This window comes from Sphaerodactylus townsendi, linkage group LG09 (assembly GCF_021028975.2).
Source record: "Sphaerodactylus townsendi isolate TG3544 linkage group LG09, MPM_Stown_v2.3, whole genome shotgun sequence".
Lineage (NCBI taxonomy): Eukaryota > Metazoa > Chordata > Lepidosauria > Squamata > Sphaerodactylidae > Sphaerodactylus > Sphaerodactylus townsendi.
In genome coordinates this window covers 90912046-90932211 of record NC_059433.1, presented here as the reverse complement: position 1 = coordinate 90932211, position 20166 = coordinate 90912046, and the positions used below count along the sequence as shown (strand labels likewise).

At 41.5% G+C, this 20166-nt stretch overlaps 1 protein-coding gene across 3 annotated transcripts in view; it reads left to right on the top strand.

Annotated features, from left to right (window-relative positions):
- Positions 1-1316: 1316 nt before the first annotated feature.
- Positions 1317-20166, top strand: part of RIPK2 (receptor interacting serine/threonine kinase 2) — a 32607-nt gene continuing 13757 nt past the window's right edge. The window contains exons 1-4 of one of the 3 annotated variants that reach the window (XM_048508653.1): positions 2190-2310; positions 7755-7827; positions 17782-17935; positions 19207-19362. In XM_048508653.1, coding sequence (XP_048364610.1) covers positions 7814-7827; positions 17782-17935; positions 19207-19362 — 324 coding nt within the window. In that variant the 5' untranslated portion in view covers positions 2190-2310; positions 7755-7813. Of the gene's footprint in view, positions 2311-7754; positions 7828-16811; positions 16829-17781; positions 17936-19206; positions 19363-20166 lie in introns of those variants that run through there. The other 2 variants (XM_048508652.1, XM_048508654.1) reach the window with 2 other exon arrangements.

The window sequence follows — 20166 nt, the reverse complement described above, 5'->3', positions numbered from 1 at the left end:
AAACAAAATGTGTAGATCACCTTTGAAAAGTACATGTGGTGTTAGTGTGATGCATATACTTGACAAGACTAGGTTACCCTAGTGCAGGAGGCCCCTTAGGTGCGGGGGCCGGGCCCAATTGGGAACAATTGGTCCGATTGGCTTTCATACAAGGTATCTTTCCAGCCGAATCCTAAAGAAACGATACAGGAAAATTGGGGGACCTATGTGAGTTTCATAAACTTTTTGTAACTCCTGGCGTTCTCTGTCCCCGTTGAGACAGGTGTATCTGTTGAGACAGGTGTATCTATCCTTTGTCTCAACCTCCGGAAAGGTTCATTGTCAATAAATCGGTCGTCTTGGTACCAGTGCCACAAGATGTGTCTTTTGTTTTGGCGGCGGCAGTCGACTGACCCAGCTTGGCTGTCGTAATAAATAACTTACTTTCCCGGAATGCGGAGTCCGCATCGGGCGATCGGGCGTGGGTTTTTTTTCCCGGTAGGCAAATGTGCGCTCCTCCCTAACTTGGTATGTGTGGAGCACGTGATCAAAAACAGCCTGGGGAAGGGAACGGCAGGCTCACGCCTCTGGTCCTCTGAAAAGTGTTGAATTCTAGGCACGAATATTTGACAGGAAGGTTTTTGACTCGACACACACCAAAAGAACAGTCAGGTAACAGAGATTAAAAAGTCGGATTTGTTGTACCGTAGTTTGTGCTACTACAATAAATCTGCTAGTCACTAAAATATCCTCTTCCCCCCCCCCCACCCTTTTCTTTCTTGGATCCATATATTAACTTGGCTCCGCCCCTGGAGTTAATAAAGCTAATTAATGAGTGTTCAGCCCAACTCAATGCAAGGGTTAATTATTTTTTATTTAACAACCACCTCGATGCAGAGTTCTGGAAAGTTTCCACGGTGCGTTGTGTTCTTTTTGTTGGTCTCAATGAAAAGCACTACAAGGCTTTTTGTTTTTAGAATCCGGAGCACATAAGTGTACATAAAGCCGAGAGTAGGACAAGCCTGGTCAATTTCCCTTTCTTTTTCCTAACAGGGTTCTAGTTACTACGACTTGCACCCCTTTCCAACTAGTGTAGGTGAATTTGGGACGCCCCAAGACGCTCGGGCTCGCTAAGGTATTGGAGTGTCTCCAAATTCACCTACACGGGTTGGAGAGGTGTGCAAGTCCTAGGGCGGCGGTCGGCGAAAGGAGGTAGCAGGTCACCGTCTGCCCGCGTGTGTACTTGAACCACGTCCCACAGGTCGGGCCAGACTTTCCGGACTGCGCACAGCGACTTTCCGGGAGGGCGGAGACTTCTGGGGCTGAGCCATCGCCTACCCCCTCTCTCCATTCCTGTCGCCAGTATCAGGGCGGATCCGGAGTGGCCGCGGCTTGCAGCTCCTTCCCAGGGCGCTCTGCTCTCTCTCCCCTTTTAACGCAACGTTGCTCCGGTTCTTCTCGCTTCACTTCGAATGGAAGGTTTCCAAGCAGGATAAACAGCAAGTTGGGCTTCCTCTGCGCCGGATGGTTTCGGTTGCTCTTTGCGATCTGCAGCGATCGGCCTGGAAACGGCAACTTTTACTGGATTTTAAATTCGCGGAGCCTGAAGATCCCCGAGGAAGTCGCTTCAAACCGGTGCAAGCGGGAGGCGGAGCGCTCAGGGTGAAAAAAGAGGTTTAGGGCCAGGAATGACCGACTGGAGACGCTTTGCAGCGAAAGTAGCGACGGGTTGCAAATGCCGGGGAAGTCGGTAAATGGAGAAGTCGGGGGTCAGAGCAGAGGGGAAGCCGGAAGGCGGTAGAAGTGAAAGGGAAGGTGGAGAGTCCGAGGCAGGCGGGAGCTTGGCGAGCCGAGGGGGGGCCGCGTGAAGAGCCGAAGCATTGGGATGTGATGCGAAGCCAAAGTCGCGAGGAGGGGGGCGCCGAAGGATTGGGGTGCATTCGCCCTCGTTCTTGGGGAAAGCCTTCGAGACAGGCTCGGGATTAGAAGCAAGAGTTTTGCCTGCTCCGGGGTGGTTTGGTTGCATTGAGCGGGGCAAAGGAGGAGGCTCCGCTGCGGCCGGACACGCCAGGGAAGTTTGGGAGTCCGCTAAACTGAGCCGGACTTGATGGCCGCTGCCGGCGGCATGAGGCTGGACGGCGGCGGCGGCGGCGGGGAAGCGAGCTGGTCGCCTTCGTGCATCAGCTGCACGTTGCCCACCATTTCCTCCAACAAGCTGCCGGACCTGCGCTTCATCAGCCGGGGCACCTACGGCACCGTCTCTTCGGCGCGTCACGCGGACTGGAGGATCCCCGTGGCTGTCAAGTGTCTGCAGGGGCCGCTGCTGGAGAGGTGAGTGTCGTGGATTTCTGCAGGCTATGCGCGACTACCTATCTAGTTGGCCTTCTTGAGAAATCTCAGGAGGAGGCCTAAATCCACCCCGCCCCCCACAATTGCTCTGTTTATTTACTGCTTAGCTTTTTTCTTGCCCTTTGCAAGAGGGGGTGAGGCGGTCTATAAATCTAAATAATAATAATAATAACAACAATAATAATAACAACAACTTATGAAGGCACTTAGGCTGAGAGATAGTGACAGACCCAAAGTCACCTAAGAAGTTTGGGGGGGGGGGGGTTGGCTCCCTGTCCACGTTAAGTATTCTAACTGTTGTGTGAGTGGAGGGTGATCAGGTGGCTTCCAACTCATGGCAGCCCTATGGACTAATGTCCTGTCATTAAAAACCTTCCTGAGGTCTTGCAGAATGAGGGCCATTTACACAATCAGTCCATCCCATGTTGGGTCTTCCTGCTCCCCTCAATTTTTCCTAACATTATTGTCTTTTCCAGTAACTCTTGTCTTCTGTTAATGTGACCAAGGTATGATAGCCTCAGATTGGTCATTTTAGCTTTTAGGGAGCGTTCAGGGTTGATTTGACCTAGAACCCACTGCTTTGTCTTTTTAGCAGTCCACGGTATCTGTAAAATGCTCCTCCAACACTACATTTCAAATGAATTAATGTTCTTCCCGTCATCTTTCTTTATTGTGCATAATAATGGATAATAGTATGGTGTGAATTAACTTAATCTTGGTCACCAGCAACACATCCTTACACTTTCTAGTTCAGTGATGGTGAACCTTTTCGAGACCCAGTGCCCAAACTGCAACCCAAAAACCACTTATTTATTGCAAAGTGGCAACATGGCAAAGTGGCAACATGGCAATTTAACCTGAATACTGAGGTTTTAGTATGAAAAAACGTTTGGCTCCAAGGTGCACGTTACTCAGGAGTAAACTTGGTGGTAGTCGGTGACTTTGCTTTGAAGCAATTGTGCAACGCTTCGAACGGGTGAATCACGACCCTAGGAGGGTTTACTCAGAAGCAAACCCCATTGCCAACAACCACACTTACTCCCAGGTAAAGGATCATGCTTTCGTTCTTCCCATGAAAATCAGTAGGGTTTAACAATGCTTAACAGGGTTACCTACACTGCTTCCCCAAAACTTGGTCTTAGGTTTAATGCTAATAATCTTCCTGAAATAATTGCACTATTATCACATGACGAATTCTGTGCACGCGTGCCCACAGAGAGGGCTCTGAGTGCCACCTCTGGCACCCGTGCCATAGGTTCGCCACCACTGTTCTAGTTCCTTCATGGCTACCCTTCCAAGTCTCAAACTCCTTCTGATTTCTTGGTTCAGGTTTCCCTTTTAGTTGATAATGGAGCCAAGGAACATAAGATCTTGAACCATTTCAGTTTCTTCAGCAAAAATCTAGCAGCCCAATCCAAGGTGAAATCCTGGAAGTAGAGTGGGCTTGTGTTGACAAGGGTTCCCACACCATTGGCGTATGGAACAAATGCACCGGCAGAGAGGGCAAACATGCCGGCAGGCAGGTGCTGCAAAGCTCCATGGTGCCCAAATACAGAGCCTGCCACCCCGCAGCTCCATCGTTGTGCAAGTTCATGCCAGCATAGAAGGGGATGGGTTGGAGGCATTCCTAGGGATTGATCTTACTTTAGTTGGCCTCCACCCGGATTTCAACCTGGGAATCCCTCCCTGCCCCTGTCTGCAGACCTATGCTACAAGTAAGTGTGGTATAAGTAATTTTGAGCATTGGGGGTTTTGCAGGCTGCCAGGGGTTTTTTAGGTTGGTTTTTTTTTCCTTCTCGCACCACCTGAAACCGCTTTGGAGGTGGCACGGAAGCGGTGCCGTCCCTGGCTGCTGCATTCTCTGAATTGGGCTGTTAAAGTTGTGTAATTCTCCACCAGTCATTACTTTTGTCTCCTCGATGTTCAGCTGTAATCCTGCTTTGGCACTTTCTGCTTTAACCTTCATCAGGAGTCATTTAAGGTCTTCTCTATTTTCTGTCTGTAATGTTGTATCATCTACATGTCTCAAATTATTAATGTCTTTTATCAATTTTTACTGCACTTTATCTAAATCCAATCTGGCTGACCTTTTGAGATCCTTTACCCATAGGTTGAAGAGATAGGAAGATAAAATACATTCTTGTCTGTCACCTTTACCAACTGGAAGCATTCTGTTTCTCCATATACTGCCCTTGTCCAGCATATAGGTTAAGCATTATGTTTTGATACATCAGATACTGTGGCACACCTATTTCTTTTAAAACCAACCATAGCTTTTCATGATCCACATAGTCAAAAGCTTTGCTGAAATCTGTGAAACACAAGCTGATTTTCCTCTGACATTCTTATTCTTCAGTAATCATAAATTTGCAGTATGATATTTAGTCCCTCTTTATCTGAATCCAACTTGATCATCTGGCATATAAGATAAGTCTTTGTTGTGAGCTTTTGAGCATCACTTTATTCTCACGAGAAATTAATGTGATGGTCCCATAGTTGCTACAATCTTTGACATCTCCTTTTTTGGAATGAAATGTAAATTGACCATTTGCAATCTGTGCGCCATTGTTTTGTTTTCCATTTTTTGGCACTTTTTTGCTTTTTTGGCATATTCTTGTTAAGATTTTGTTGAGACTCTGTTTCTGTGTCTTGGAATAACTCTATTGATATTCTATCTACTTCTCTTGATTTGTTTCTCCCCAGTGCTCTTAGTGTAGCTTTCACTTCACTTTCTAAAATTGTAGATTCTTCTTCAAAAGGTTCTTCTTAGAGAGAATCTGTTCTCCTTTCATATCATTTGTATAATTCTTCAGTGTATTGTTCCTGTCTTTTATTTATTTTGTCAAGTTCAGCTAATTTGTGTTGATCTTTCAGCATGCCTAACCATGTTTACAGTTTCCCTTTGATTTCTTGGATCTTTTGGAACAGAACTCTTATTCTTTTCTTTTTGTCCTCTTCTATATCTTTATGCTAGTTATTATAATAGTCCTCTGTGTGAGATTCGCTGAAAGATTACATTTAGACTTTTGATTGTGTTTCTGTCAACTTTTCTGTTTTTTCCCTTTTATTTTGTTTCTGGTTTTTTTCCTTTTATTATTGTGAATGCTGTTGATATCCCTGAAGTGTATGAAAGATGAAAAGATCATTAGGGATTTCCTTTTAGGCCTCTTCTCAATATGTATTAGATTTAGTTCTTTTTTAAAAAAAGCCTCCTTCCTCCAAAGCCTGGAAATTAAAAATCTAGATAAATTGTTCAACTAACTAACAACTAACATTGTGATCTTATCCATATCCATATCTAATCAGAAGCAAGTCTTGCTTTTTACATGAACTTTAGTCTAAAATAAATGCACATAGGATTGCAAGATTCAGAGTATGTCACACAGAAGTTAGTGGAACTTCTGTGTCATCATGCATAAGATTAGGTTGCGATCCTAAACAACCTCTTGCCCAGAACTGAATTTGATAGGATTCAAAGGGGCTTAATTTTGATCAGGTGGTCTTAAGATGATGTTGCACTGCATATTTTTATTATTTGGTATTTTGATTTGGTGTTTTTTTGCAAACTGAGTGGCACACAATAGAGTCTGATTTTGCTTCTTGCATTTTGAGCTGCAGTCTGTTGAAAATTCTATATTTCTCAGCTTTTGGCAATCAAGTTGATGAAGAATGTGGCATAGAAAAGATCTCATGGCTGTGATTCTCTTCTTTCTGCAGTCCTTTGTTTCATCCACCTTTGAAAATGTTCTGACGATTACTCTAGCTTTAAGGCTAATTAGTCCTGCTCACCAGAAGTTGTTAGGATAAGACCAGCCATGTTCTGTAGTCTCTTGTTTGATCGACACATAGAAAGATGCAGACATTCAAACAGAATGGACCATTAAAATAGCTGGAAAATTCCAAGTGGCCCAATCCAGCAAAAAAATAATTTTGATCAAAGTTGGATGCACACATGCAAACAAATGAGGTAGAAAAGACTCGAGGTGGTATAATGTAGCAGTTAGAGTGTTGAACTAGGATCTGGGATTCTTAGCTTCAAATCCCCAGTTCTCAAATGGAACCTTTCTGTGTGACCTTGGGCAAGTCACCCCTCAGCCTAACCTACCTCACATGGCTGTATGAGGATAAAATGGAGAAGAGGAGAAATATCATTCATGAATTTGCTAGGTAAGCATCAAACTTCCTAACCCTTCTCGCACCAAAATCCAACAACCTTTAACCCCGTCAGTTCATAAGCAGTTAACTGTCAAACTCATCAGTTAACCTTCAAGTCCATCAGTTCATAAGCAACTGAACTGTCAAACTCATCATGTAGGATGTTACTTACAGGAGATCTGTGCAGGTCTCACTTGGGCAATGTAAGCAAAAAACCCTCGAAGTTTATTTTACAGTATCCCAAATGCAGAATAACCCTGTTAACCCCGTTACTCTGGGTTAAAACCTTATTACATATTGCAACCATTTTCCTTTGTACAGATAACCATTGCTCAGTTGATATAGTTCTGTGGAGACCTCGATTAAGAAGAAGAAGAAGAAGAGTTTGGATTTATATCCCCCCTTTATCTCCTGTAGGAGACTCAAAGGGGCTTACAATCTCCTTGCCCTTCCCCCCTCACAACAAACACCCTGTGAGGTAGGTGGGGCTGAGAGAGCTCTGAGAAGCTGTGACTAGCCCAAGGTCACCCAGCTGGCATGTGTGGGAGTGCACAGGCTAATCTGAATTCCCCAGATAAGCCTCCACAGCTCAGGCGGCAGAGCTGGGAATCAAACCCGGTTCCTCCAGATTAGATACATGAGCTCTTAACCTCCTACGCCACTGCTTAAGCAAGGTCTAAGAATGCATCTGAAACCTCATTTTCTGTCCGTTAAGAACCACACTGTTGCCAACCACTCCTTCTCAATGACTGCTAGTTCTTGTTCCATATCAGTTTCCTGCTTAGGAACAATATTGGGTAGAATTGACCCTCTGTCTGGTCCCTCCTGACTCAGAATCACTCCAAGGCCAATTTTAGAAGCCTCTGTAATTATAGTGAAAGGTTTTTTAAAGTCAGGGGTAATTAAGACTCTGATGTTATCAGAATTTTAAGCAGTAGAATGCTTCCTGGCATTCATCTGTCCAGTTAACCTGATTGGGCATAGTTTTCTTGGTTAGAGGAGTATCAGTGCTACTATAGCTTTCTACAAACCTTTGATGATTGCCTACCATTTCTAGGAATTATCTTACCTGGTACTTACTTTTAGATATAGGCCAATTCTTGTTCCAGTAGTGGTCTTAGCAGTTTATTTGCCTACTGGGTTGCCTTCCGGGTTCTATGTTTGCCTGCTCTGGAAGTTCTTGCTGGTTTCGCAACAATCAGTTGGCGACATGTATTCACTGTCTGCCTCCACTGAAGGACAAGATCTAAAGTTGTTGTCTTTCTTCCCAGGGAAAAGGTTGCCTGCTTCTACTTTCCCCTGGCTTCTAGAGACAACATTTACATACTGGATGTTTGCAGACAGGTAATTCACAATTAATACATTAGCTAGAATGTCTGCTTCAAATCCCCCTTTTTATAACAGTTGCAATCCTCGAAGTCTGCACTTTGAACATAGCACTCTCTTCCCTTAAGACTAATTGGCTTGTTGGGGATTATAGAGAAAACATACTTTCTCCTCCTCAAATTTCCCACTATGTGTGGGCATATCCATGTTGATTTTCTGTGGAGTGATGTGCATTTTTACTGTTGGTGGTTTTTTGGCAAATTTATAACTGCCCATTTAAGTCTCTATACTGTCCAGAATTTCTGTTGGTTTAAATACAGAGGCACAATTCTTATATTTAATTATCCAAATGTAGTCTTTTGGCACCAATTTATGAAATTGTTCCAAACCTACGAGTGCCTCCAGATTTGCTTGTGATTTAACTTGACTTCCCTCCAGCTGTCTATTAAGAAGCTTAACTAATTCTCCAAACTATTTACATAAACTTCTAAAATCTCTTTCATACTGTTCTTCTGAGAGTCCATAACTTCTCTGTCCTTTCTTTCAATAAATTGTAATCTGCAGATTCCAAAAGACTCATTTCTGAATAAAATTCATTTCACCCAGAACATATCTGGGCATCCTCTTATCATTGGACATTATCATATCATCAGTAACATAAAATTCTTACACACTCTTTCAAAACAAATGAAGAAACTCCCTGTATCATCTCCTTTTTGATAGCTTGGAAATTTCTTATCAATCAGAGATAACTCTTCTGGCATTCTCTGTTACCCTACAGACCTAAGCCTTAATTCCTCAAGTTTTAACCTTTCAAGCTCAATTTCATGCTGTTTTTCTTTTAAGGCATTTTTTGCTAATTCCTTCTCTTGGTTCTTCAGGGCAAGTTCCAGTTTCTTTTCTCTGAGTGTAGTCTGTCTCTCCATTTTTTTCTTTTTGAAAACAGTTCCTCTCTCCAATTTCTTTTCTCTAGAACAGGGGTAGGGAACCTGCGGCTCTCCAGATGTTCAGGAACTACAATTCCCATCAGCCCCTACCAGCATGGCCAATTGGCCATGCTGACAGAGGCTTATGGGAATTGTAGTTCCTGAACATCTGGAGAGCCGCAGGTTCCCTACCCCTGCTCTAGAAGTAGCCTCCCTCTCCATTCTGGCCAATTCCAACATTTTTTTGTTTGAGTTGTATTAACATTGATAAAATGTGGATGCTATTCTTGTAAAAAAAATTAAAAAGGGGAAGCCTATCAGCTTCTGTGGTATAAAGGTTTGGGCGCTTCCTGTCACAAGCAGTGAAAGTTGCAAAATTCTCTGCCAAAGCAACAGATATCTTAATTCTTCTCGTACCAAAATCCACCAACTCTCAACTCTTTCAGTTGGCTGGCAGCTAAACTGCCAAACTCCGTTTTCCCCTTCTTTTCTACATTCCAGTCCACTTTCTGAGGGTGATTGACTGAGGCTCCTGGAGGGTGGAATTTGAAACGATCACAGCTCCACAATTTGATTAAATACAAACTTGGGTTAGATAATTATCTAATTTACATAACTCAGTTTCCCTTGAAGGAAGTATTTGCATCGCCCAGATTTCAGTTTATGCCACTTGTGGGTTAGATTTCTGATTTTGCAAATTGTAATATGCAGTTTTGTCTTTGCAAATTAGACAAGATACAGGATATGCCACATTTCCTCTTTAGCTGCCCCATAATTCAGTCTTAATCAAATCTACAGAAAATTGACTTCCTGGTTGTAAATAGTAATGATAAAAAAAAGAAATAAATGGCTGTATTTGCACTGGCTGTGGCCAGAGATACCACGTGCATGGAGCGAGAGGGAGAGGGAGAGAGATTTCTATGTCCTTGACTACATTATCAATAGAAGAATCTCATTATTTGTCAGTTTTGTACAGTTGTTTTCCTTCTATTTACAATGCATTGGACCCAGACAACTTTTGCACTGGTAAAAAGGGAAGAGAGGTTCCCTTTGACCACAAAAATGCTGTGGTCAAAGCATGAGACAAAAGACACGCGTAATGAAGGCTTCTGGAGTAAGAAGGGGAACTAAGGAAAACAAAGAGCCCATACTTCATATTTGCATGTTTCTGAAAGACTTATTGGTCATCATATTTGCATGTTTCTGAAATACTTATCTATCGTTATTGTTTTATTGATAACATATTGTTTAATTTTTATGATGGCTTACAGCTAGAACAAATTTACATATCTAAAAGGAAGTGTGGGCCAATCTGTTGATTTCTACACTGACAACAGATTTTTCTCCAAATTTGGGGAAAATCCCATCCCAGATTTGTAGAAAAATCTGAGAACAGGGAAAATTATATTAGGGGGTTTAAATTTCCCCCAAACAATGCACATACAGATAACATGCCACTAGTAGCCTTCTGGATCTTCACTGTGGTTAGCCACAACACAATGTGTATCGGGAGATTGATGAAGAAGGGGTAAGGGAGAAAAGATGGTCAAAGAAGGGGAAGAAAGAGAGTGGGGAAGATTGACAGAGCACATGAGGGAGGAGATAGTTGAAAAAGGGATGGTGGAGAGAGAGAGAGGGGGGAAGATTGATGGAGAAGGAGAAAAGAAACAAAGGTGGGGAGGGATGGGATGCAGGTCACCCCTTCCAATCACTTATTAAACAGAAAAAGGCTTGTTTAGATATACCCTTATCAATCATTTAGATTGTATCCTGGATTTTTCCTTTATTTTGTATCTATTAAGGATTAAGAACCTTAGAGAGGAGGTAAGCAAGGAAAAGGGAGGGCAAAAAGTAAGTATCTAGGCTATAGCATATGGCTAATTTGAAGTTTAGCTGTTTTGCTGAAGGACATTCAAGCTTGCAATGATGAATGACAAAAACAAGGAAATTCTGAATAACTTATAAGAGGGACTAATGTGAGTGGAAGCAGTCTTGCTGATCGGATGTGAACTAGTTAGAGCAGATCAAGTACTGTCTGGTTTAGAATTTAGGATACATGTACAAACATTCTGTATTAAATCTGTATCTCACTTGATAATGCAGATGGGTAGGTATTTTAGTCTGTAGCACCAAAATAAAACAGGTGTCCAGTGCCCCCTGTATTTTTTCCAGTATAAAATTTCATAAGTCAAAGCTCACTTCATCATAGACATTGAAGTGTGTATCTATTAGGCTGATGCTTTTATATTCACAACAGAAAGGTGCAGAGACAGTGAGATACTGCAAAAGAGATTAGTTTAAATCTAGATCTAATATAATGTAATCAGACCACTCAAAATTAGTCACTCAGTTCAGCACTATTGAATAAGCAAAGCAGGAGTAACAGGCATGATAAGGCAATGCAAGAGGAACTTGTATCTGCTAATCTTACATTAGATTTTATCTTACTCCAACTTTGCTGTCTAACAGCACTTAGGGATGGCCCTCATCCACTCCCAGTGAACTGATGACTATTTTTATCCTTCTTTCTGTGGTGAGTGTAATGGATATATATTCCAGTACATCTAATGAAGTAAGCTATGACTCACAAAAGCTTATGCTGGAATAAATTTTGTTAGTCTGTTTTAGTATCGCCATTGTATTAATATTAGTGCTATAATTTGGTCAGCTGCCTTCTGTATTATTTATCTGAATTGGTTCTCGGTCTCAGTGAGAAACTGGTTACCAACACCCTCACATAAAGGTCAGGTTATCAGCACCCTCACATAAAGTGCCACCTATGCCCTTTCACGTTAGCAAAGACCTATTCAAATGTGTGTAGTAAGTGCTGATTTTTTGGAAAGCAGATTTTTTCCCCACAAGAGATAGACCTCTAAACAGGCAATGGATTACTAGTAACAAGTGGTGGAAATAATATCACACATATTAAAGAGACATATTTCCTATAAGCCAGAGATTTTACTTTTGAATTGTGTAGTTGACATGACTAAAAATCCTCAAGCAGTAGATTTACATATGTTTAACTCAGCTAGATTGGTCTTTACTAGAAACTTAGGGGGAGGGAGCCCAATAATTCATGACTGGCTGAAGAAAGTAAAATAAATCTTAAATATTCCCCTGAGGAATATTATAGATCTGAGCTGAAGGAGGTGGTGGTATATCCACGCTTGAAAAAACCATCATTAGATACGTTGGATCTTGCCAACTTGCCGTTGCTGGGTAAGATGGTTGAGAGAGTAGTAACGATGCATCTCCAGGTGTTTCTGGATGATTCATCAGCATTGGACCCATTTCAGTCTGGCTTCTGACCTGGACATGGGATGGAGACAGTGCCGGTCTCTCTCACAGACAATCTCCAGAGGCAGCTGGATCAGGGTGCATCAGCACTGCTGATTTTTTCTATGTAACAGCAGTGTTTTATCTGGTTGATCACAATCTTTTGATCTGGTTGATTCTGGAATAAGAAGAGCAGCATTGCAGTGTCTGGGTTCCTTCCTCCAAGGTCGGGATCAAAGAGAGAACCTCATCATTGCCACTCGTTGGTATCCCTCAAGGAGAAATCCTTTCCCTAGTGCTATTCGACACCTACATTCACCGCCTAGCCCAGCTGGTATGGAGTTTTAGACTGTGTTGTCATCCATATGTTGATGACAACTTGACCAGTTGTCAAGACACCATGGTGAGGTGAATGAAACATAGCTGGCTGAAGCAAAATCCATCAAAGACAGAGGTCTGTGCCTGAGCTGGGCAGGATATGAAATTGGGTACTAGCTCCCAACTCTTGACAACTCTGGACACCTAAGTCATCAGTCAAAAGTCTGGGTGTGATTCTGGATGTCTCCCTTTCAAGGAAGGCCCAGGTCATAAATATGACCCAACTGGCATTTTTCCATCTTTGCTAGGTCAGGTAACTGACGCCTTATCTGTCCCTTATCTGTCCCAACTTGGCCACAGTGATTCATGTAATGGTCATCTCCAGAACTGACTACTATAATTCAGTTTATGCAGGGCTGCCCTTTATCCTGATCTGGAATTTTCAGCTGGTCCAAAATGCAGTCACGCAGGTCCTTACCAGGACACCTTGGGGTGCCCAACGTGATGGAGGTCCCTGGCTCAAGAAGTGTCAGACTGTCCTTGACTGGGTCCAGGCCTTTTCCAGCCCTGACCCCAGCCTGGTGGAATGGTCTGTTGCAGGCCCTGTAAGACAGAGCTATTCTGCCAAGCCTATAGTTGAGGACAGCAACAGAGCTGAGAAGTGTAGTTGGCTAGCCTCCCTCCCTCTTGTCGCCCCCCTTTTCACATCTTTAAATCAGGGGTAATGCTGTATTAGTGGGAAGAGTGGGATATTACATTGAATAATAATAGTAATCCTACTATATAAAGGCAAGCCATGGTCCTGACAACTCACTCCTCAAAGCAAAGGACTCTGGGAGGGGTAGTTTCCTGAACTAAGAAGGAGGGACTGACTGGACTACAACTCCCACAATTATTATTTTTTAAATGAAGCTGTACTTCCTTGCAGCTCTGAAATCCTGCTTTTCCTTTGCAACTTGAGGCTACAGTTATGGCCCAAACTTGTTAAGACCTAATGTAAACCTCCCATAGTCACTCATAGGGTTTGGAAAATGAGGATTCCTTCAAGCACTAGTGTGAGTGCACAATTGCTACAAGTCACGTGAGGCAGCCTTGTCTAACCATTATCAAGAAACAGCCATTTGTGCTGTTGTTTGCTTAGTCGCCTTCTATCATTGCTGGAATGCTGATCTGGAGAAGATGAGCTGGCCACCAGGCCATCCTGTGGCATCCTGAACATTGTGAACAGTGGCAGCTCAACAAGGGATACTTTGTGAGGCTGTCACCCCATCTGCCACCTGTGCTGCCATTTCCCTCTTCAGCACACTATCAAGGAACTAGAGCAGATAATACTCCTTCCCATTCATTCTCCACTCAAGGGCAGATAATACTCCTTCCCACTCATTCTCCACTCATCTTTAGACACAGTGCAGTAAGAGACACATTCTCAAGGACTTCAGACCTTGAGACATCAGGTTCTTGCAGTAAGGCTGGGTGTGGTGTGTGGCGGTTTATCTATCAAGCGTCTGTGGAACCATGAATAATTCAAATGACTAAGATTAGACTGCTTTCAAATTCTCTATTTACATCATAATACCAAAGTAGATAATCCACTCAGGTGATGTCATGTTGATTGTTATGGGTAGCAGAATCAGTAGGAGTTTTTACCAATCAGGGATGTTCAGGCTGGAAAGAAAATTAAAAAATGGACAATCCAGAAATGGTTGGAATATATTTGGGAACAAGTGACACTGGACGTTTTCAATATAATAACAAAAAACAAACTGTGGCAAGATAAACAGGGCAAAATTTTGAAGATATGGACAATATATGTGGACTGGATGAAAGAAGCTGGAGTCAATGAGGAAATATGGGAGAAGAGATTACAAAGAATGAACTTTCTGCTGTTTGATAAAATCATGAAGAAAATACGGGGGGGGGGGGGAGAGAGGAAAAAGGGGAAAATGTATTGTTTGAAAATGAATGAAGAAGAGTACTAATATAAAATGGAATATTCAAATGATACAATAATTTTTAAAAAAACAGACCTGTTCAAACATACTTTAAAAAAAGGGATGTTCAGTCCTTAAAAAGAGGGGAAGCAAATAGACCTTCAATACCATTGGTTACTTTTTATTGAGTTTATGTTATCTAGATGTAGTTTATACATACGAAAGTACAGTGTTACCTTTATTGTTAATTTTGTGATTAATGCTATTTTAATTTTAAAACAGTGTTCATTTAAAAACTTAGCCTAACTCACCATCAACCTCCATTTCATTGTCAGGATCACCTTTGGTAGATGGCCTCAGTGATCAGACAGGATATTACAGGAGCAAGCCATTTTAAAATATCTATTAAAACAATAAAGATTGCAAAGAAATAAAAAAGAGCATAAATGAAACAGTGACATTTGTGTGAACTTTAAAGTCAGTCTTCCCCCCCCCCCCCCGTCTTTCCTTGTTTATTTTAATTAAACATGTAATGGTTAATAAACCAACATAGTCCAGAGTTATTATAACATTTATTAAAATAACGCTTTGGGTTAATAGAAACAGCAAAGAACCAAAGAATTAAAATGCAAGCTATGTAAAAACCCAACTAAAACAGTCTTAAGACAGTTGAGGAAATAAAATATTTGCATACCAAAAAAGTGCATTTGAGCTGTGGTTGTATTAATGAATGTTTATTAAGTAGTATATTAGGTGAATATTAGTAATTCTGTGTAGGCTACAGGTGACGCAAATATTTTTATAAGCATTATTATGTGCGGTATAGTTTATAATCATTGGGTCACAGTAGCACTCAGCATTTCTCTAAGTTATGACAAGGTGACAGTCTTCATGATTATTTAGATGAGTAATCAGTTTAACACCTAATGGAGAGTTGAACTTTTAGCTTTGGCCCTTTATGAAGAGTTAGGAAAACAAGACATGATGGACTCATGTATCTCGTGGGTTTCCTGGCTATGTGGGTTTCCTGTCTATGTGGTTTCCGGGCTGGCATCTTCAGGACAGTTAGGAAAACAAGACATGATAGACTCATGTATCTCGTGGGTTTCCTGGCTATGTGGTTTCCGGGCTGGCATCTTAAGAGGATCCTCTGAAGATGTCAGCCACAAATGCAGGCAAAACGTCAGGAGAGAATACTGCTAGAACACAGCCATATAGCCCTGAAACCACACAGCACCCCAGTGATTCCAGCCATGAAAGCCTTCAACAATACATGTATCTCTTGTTTGTGCTGAGTGCTGAGAAGGAAAACACAAATATTACCCCAACAGAAAAGTCTGTGGGTATCCAGATGCTGTAATCCTCCTGTACACATTATACTGAAATGTTAACAGTGGACTTGTAAGTCAGTCATGTGTGCTTTTCTGTAACATCTTAATGAGAAAGTGCAATCACTAGGAATGTCAGCTAGGTTTGGAAATTCCCACTTTCAATCTAATTTAGTCTTCGGTCTTTGACATAAGAAATAAGACATAAGAACAAGCCAGCTGGATCAGACCGAAGTCCATCTAGTCCAGCTCTCTGCTACTCGCAGTGGCCCACCAGGTGCCTTTGGGAGCTCACATGTAGGATTTGAACGCAATGGCCTTCTGCGGCTGTTGCTCCCGATCACCTGGTCTGTTAAGGCATTTGCAATCTCAGATCAAAGAGGATCAAGATTGGTAGCCATAAATCGACTTCTCCTCCATAAATCTGTCCAAGCCCCTTTTAAAGCTATCCAGGTTAGTGGCCATCACCACCTCCAGTGGCAGCATATTCCAAACACCAATCACACGTTGCGTGAAGAAGTGTTTCCTTTTATTAGTCCTAATTCTTCCCCCCAGCATTTTCAATGTATGCCCCCTGGTTCTAGTATTGTGAGAAAGAGAGAAAAATTTCTCTCTGTCAACATTTTCTACCCAATCTTTGCAGTTTTATTATGAATTCCTTTTCTAATGATCCCCAGCATAGAGTTTGCCTTTTTTACAGCTGCCATGCATTGAGTTGACATTCCCATGGAACTATCAATTAAGACGCCTAAATCCCTTTCCTGGTCTGTGACTGATAGCACTGACCCCTGTAGCATGTATGTGAAGTTTGGATTTTTTGCCCCTTGGATAGCCCTTTGGATAGCCCTGGGCAAATAACTGTTTCCCAGTATGAACTCTATAATAAGAAAAGAATGACCTCTGATGCAAGATGGTTGTTAGAATGAATGAGACAAACATGTGCTTCAGTATGTAAACTTAGGAAGAACCTAAGATTATTAAAGTTTTTGTAGACCCACCTACAACTGAATTAGAGAACACAAAGAATTAGAAAACTGGGCACTACTAAAGTTTTATTTATCTTTAGGAAACATTTGTCTGAAGTATATTGCTTCTTCCCTTCCCAAAAAGTAGATTTGTTAAGTAATCATCATTTAATTTAAATAGATGGAGAAGCTGTGAGCATAGTGGTACCTCATAGAAAACAGGAAAATGAATTTGGGGGCTCAAGACCTCTGAAGCAGAATCTATACCAGGAAAAGTGAGTTTGAAGTGTGATCTGCTTTCCATAAAAGCAAGCAGCAGCAAGCTGGCAGGCCTAGACGAGGGCAGCAGCATGTGCAGAAGTTTACATTTCTGTCCTCCTCCCATTCCAACTACATGGCCTTGCACCTCCAAAAAGTAGTTTCTGTGCTTCAGCAACTCAAAAACAGAATGGGATGAGATTTCCTTCTGTTGGGGACCAGGTTTCCCCTTATAGTGGGAGTCCTCCTGTCCTGGTCCACGTTGCTCACTTTTTCTCAACCAGGCAGCAAATGAGGGGAAAATTAAGAGCTGTGCCAACGCATGCTGTCGTTTTAAATGTGAAACCAGAAATGGCATCATCTCACGGGTATGACACTTCAGGAGTCATTCAAAATTCTGTGAATCTTAGGCTCATTCTGCACATGCAGAATAATGCACATTCAAACTGCTTTCAGTGCTCTTTGAAGCTGTGCGGAATAGCAAAATCCACTTGCAGACAGTTGTGAAAATGGTTTGAAAATGCATTATTTTGCATGTGCGGAAGGGGCCATAGAGTGCTTTTCTGAAGTGATGGCAACACTTCTGGTTTTCATTGCAAGTGATGTTGCACATTAGTCAATACCAAGTAGCTTGTCCCTTTGTACCAAATTTTATTTTTAATTATTTTTTAATTAACAGATGAATACCTTGCCTTTTTTCATGGTCAAGTTAACTATCAACAGGTTCCCAAGTAGGACTGACAACTCTGTTCCTTTCCTCCTCTTGTACCATTCATCTTGATGAAGAGTTTTGGAAAACTCAAAAGCCAATATGATTGTGAAACCTCTATCCATTTTCAACCCATTCTAACTATAATGGAACTTCAGTTCACATTTCTGACAAAATAATATAGTCTAGATTTGAAGTTTAATTTACACTTTCATATTTCTACACCTTAATGTAGTAACGTTATTGTTTTTTTCTTTGTAGTGACAGAAAGTGTCTCTTAAAAGAAGCTGAAATTTTACACCAAGCAAGATTCAGCTACATTCTACCTATCCTGGGAATTTGCAATGAGCCTGAATTTCTGGGAATAGTGACAGAATACATGCCTAATGGGTCATTAAACCAACTTTTACATGGAGTAAGTATTAATTATAGTATACTTGTTTGAGGCCTCTCTCCCTGCCCCCACCCCAAGCAATGTCAATATTTAATTGTTTTAAAATGAAGCATAGAAGGCCGGCATAGAAACTTGAAGGGAGCACAGTACTGTTTTAAGAAGCAGACAGCATATTAATAAACTACTGCAAAGTATTTATATTGGCCACTTGCTTGGAAGTTATAGCCGCTAACTCAAATATCCACAGTTCCTGGCTATTTTAATATTTTAAATGTTGTATAAATCCATTGTTCTGTATGATTTTTTAAAAATTGTTTTTCCTAACATGCTGTGTTGTCAGGCTTGAATTATTGGTAATGCGGAAGAAAGCATTATAGCAGTCAACTGCTTCCTTCCGAGAGCATGAATCTCAGGCTTATTCAACTTTCTTCCCACAATTCGATCTAGAGAAATAGGTTTAGCTTCCTCCACATTTGTATGTGACTCCAGAGCACCCTCAGTGAGGTATCTGTGGAAAATAGTTGATATGCTTGCCTGCTCTGCTGATCCCTTGCAGGAAAGGCTGGTGGCTGTAAGGACAAGTATACCGCCATTTACTAGGTGATGACTTACCACTAGGTACATGCTACTACTTGAGAGTAGTAGTACTCTCTCTCTCTCTCTACTTGAGAGTAGTAGTACTTGAGAGAGAGTACACTTTGACTAGTAACTTGTCACTTTGCCACTTTCCTGTATTCCTCAGAATGCACAAAGTCCTCCTCATTTAAGAGTATGGTTTCCAGACTACCAACTGGTTATAGATACATGGCAGCAGGTTATCACTTGAATGATCAATGATATGAATGCTCAGACATGCATTTTCAGTGGTTGTTCTTCAGCTTGGTACTTTCATTTTGAGGTTCACCCTACCACTTTATTTTTCAAAAATACAAGAATACGTCTGAAAACTATGCAATCATTTAGTAATTGTAGAGAAATATAGTACACATTTCAGGTTTTATTATGTTATGTAGTATGGTGTAGTAATTAAGAGTGTCAGACTACTATCTGAGAGACCCAAGTTTGAATTCCCACTGGTGCCATGGAAGTTTTCTGGGCAACTTTGGGCCAGTCACACCTTCTCAGCCTTATGAGGTTATTATGAGGACAAAATGGAGGAGGGAGAAGCCACTGTGGATTCCTGTAAGGTTGAAAGGTGGGGCATAAATGAATGAAATAAATATTTCTTTAGCCATAAGACAAATAATATATTTGCGTTTTAATCATTTTCTCTTTTTTTCTTGTTTTAAAAGAAAAATGTATATCCTGACATTGCTTGGCCTCTGAGGTTTCGCATGCTGTATGAAATAGCTTTGGGAGTAAACTATCTTCATACCATGAGTCCTCCACTTTTGCACCATGATTTGAAGACACAGAATATTTTACTTGACAGTGAGTTTCACATTAAGGTACGCTCTGTCTTTCTCTTTAGTGTCTCTGTTACTCTGAATGGAAGCTGAGATATCTGTTGGCTGCAGAAAAGAGGAAATGTCCTCGTAATGGAAATGAAACTACTCAGGATTACAGATTATACAGTATAAAGCAAATTCTGTTTATAAATATGAGACTCACTGCTGTTCAAAAAGCAAGCATAGTTTCATGGAACATATGCACTTCTTTATGTCATCAGACCTCTTTATGCCATCAGACTATTATGCCATACAGTGCAATCCTAAGTAGAGTTACACACTTCTGTTTGCTGAAGTTCATTAACTTAGTCCTCTTAGAAACACACAACTCCTCTTAGGATTGCATGGTTAGTCTCTGAAGCTTGTTGGGATGCAAGATATTTGACCTGTTGCTGCTCAGGCAGAAGAATTCATCTGAGGGACTTGGCATTCTCGCAGAGTCTTGTTCAAATTGGACTGCAACTTTTGTGAGGCATCTAGGTGTCCTTAGTTACCCTCTGATATGTTCACTGAGTGTGTATAGCAGTTTTGCACAGGTAACAGTGCAGTTTAAATGAGAACCTACATGAATGCGAAGTTCCACAAGTGAAATCTTTTGCTCTGGAGAAATAGAGGAATAAACCCCCTAAGAGGGAAGCTGATGGACTGAAGATTGGGTTGAACTAAAAGAAGGTGAGGTTGATTAAACACTACTGTGAATACAAGAGTAACTCAGTAGTAACTCAGAATACGGGCAGCCCAATCCAGATGGTGGGGGCGGATTGGCCATAGGAAGCAGCAGCATTGTTGTGTCAGCCTAACTTG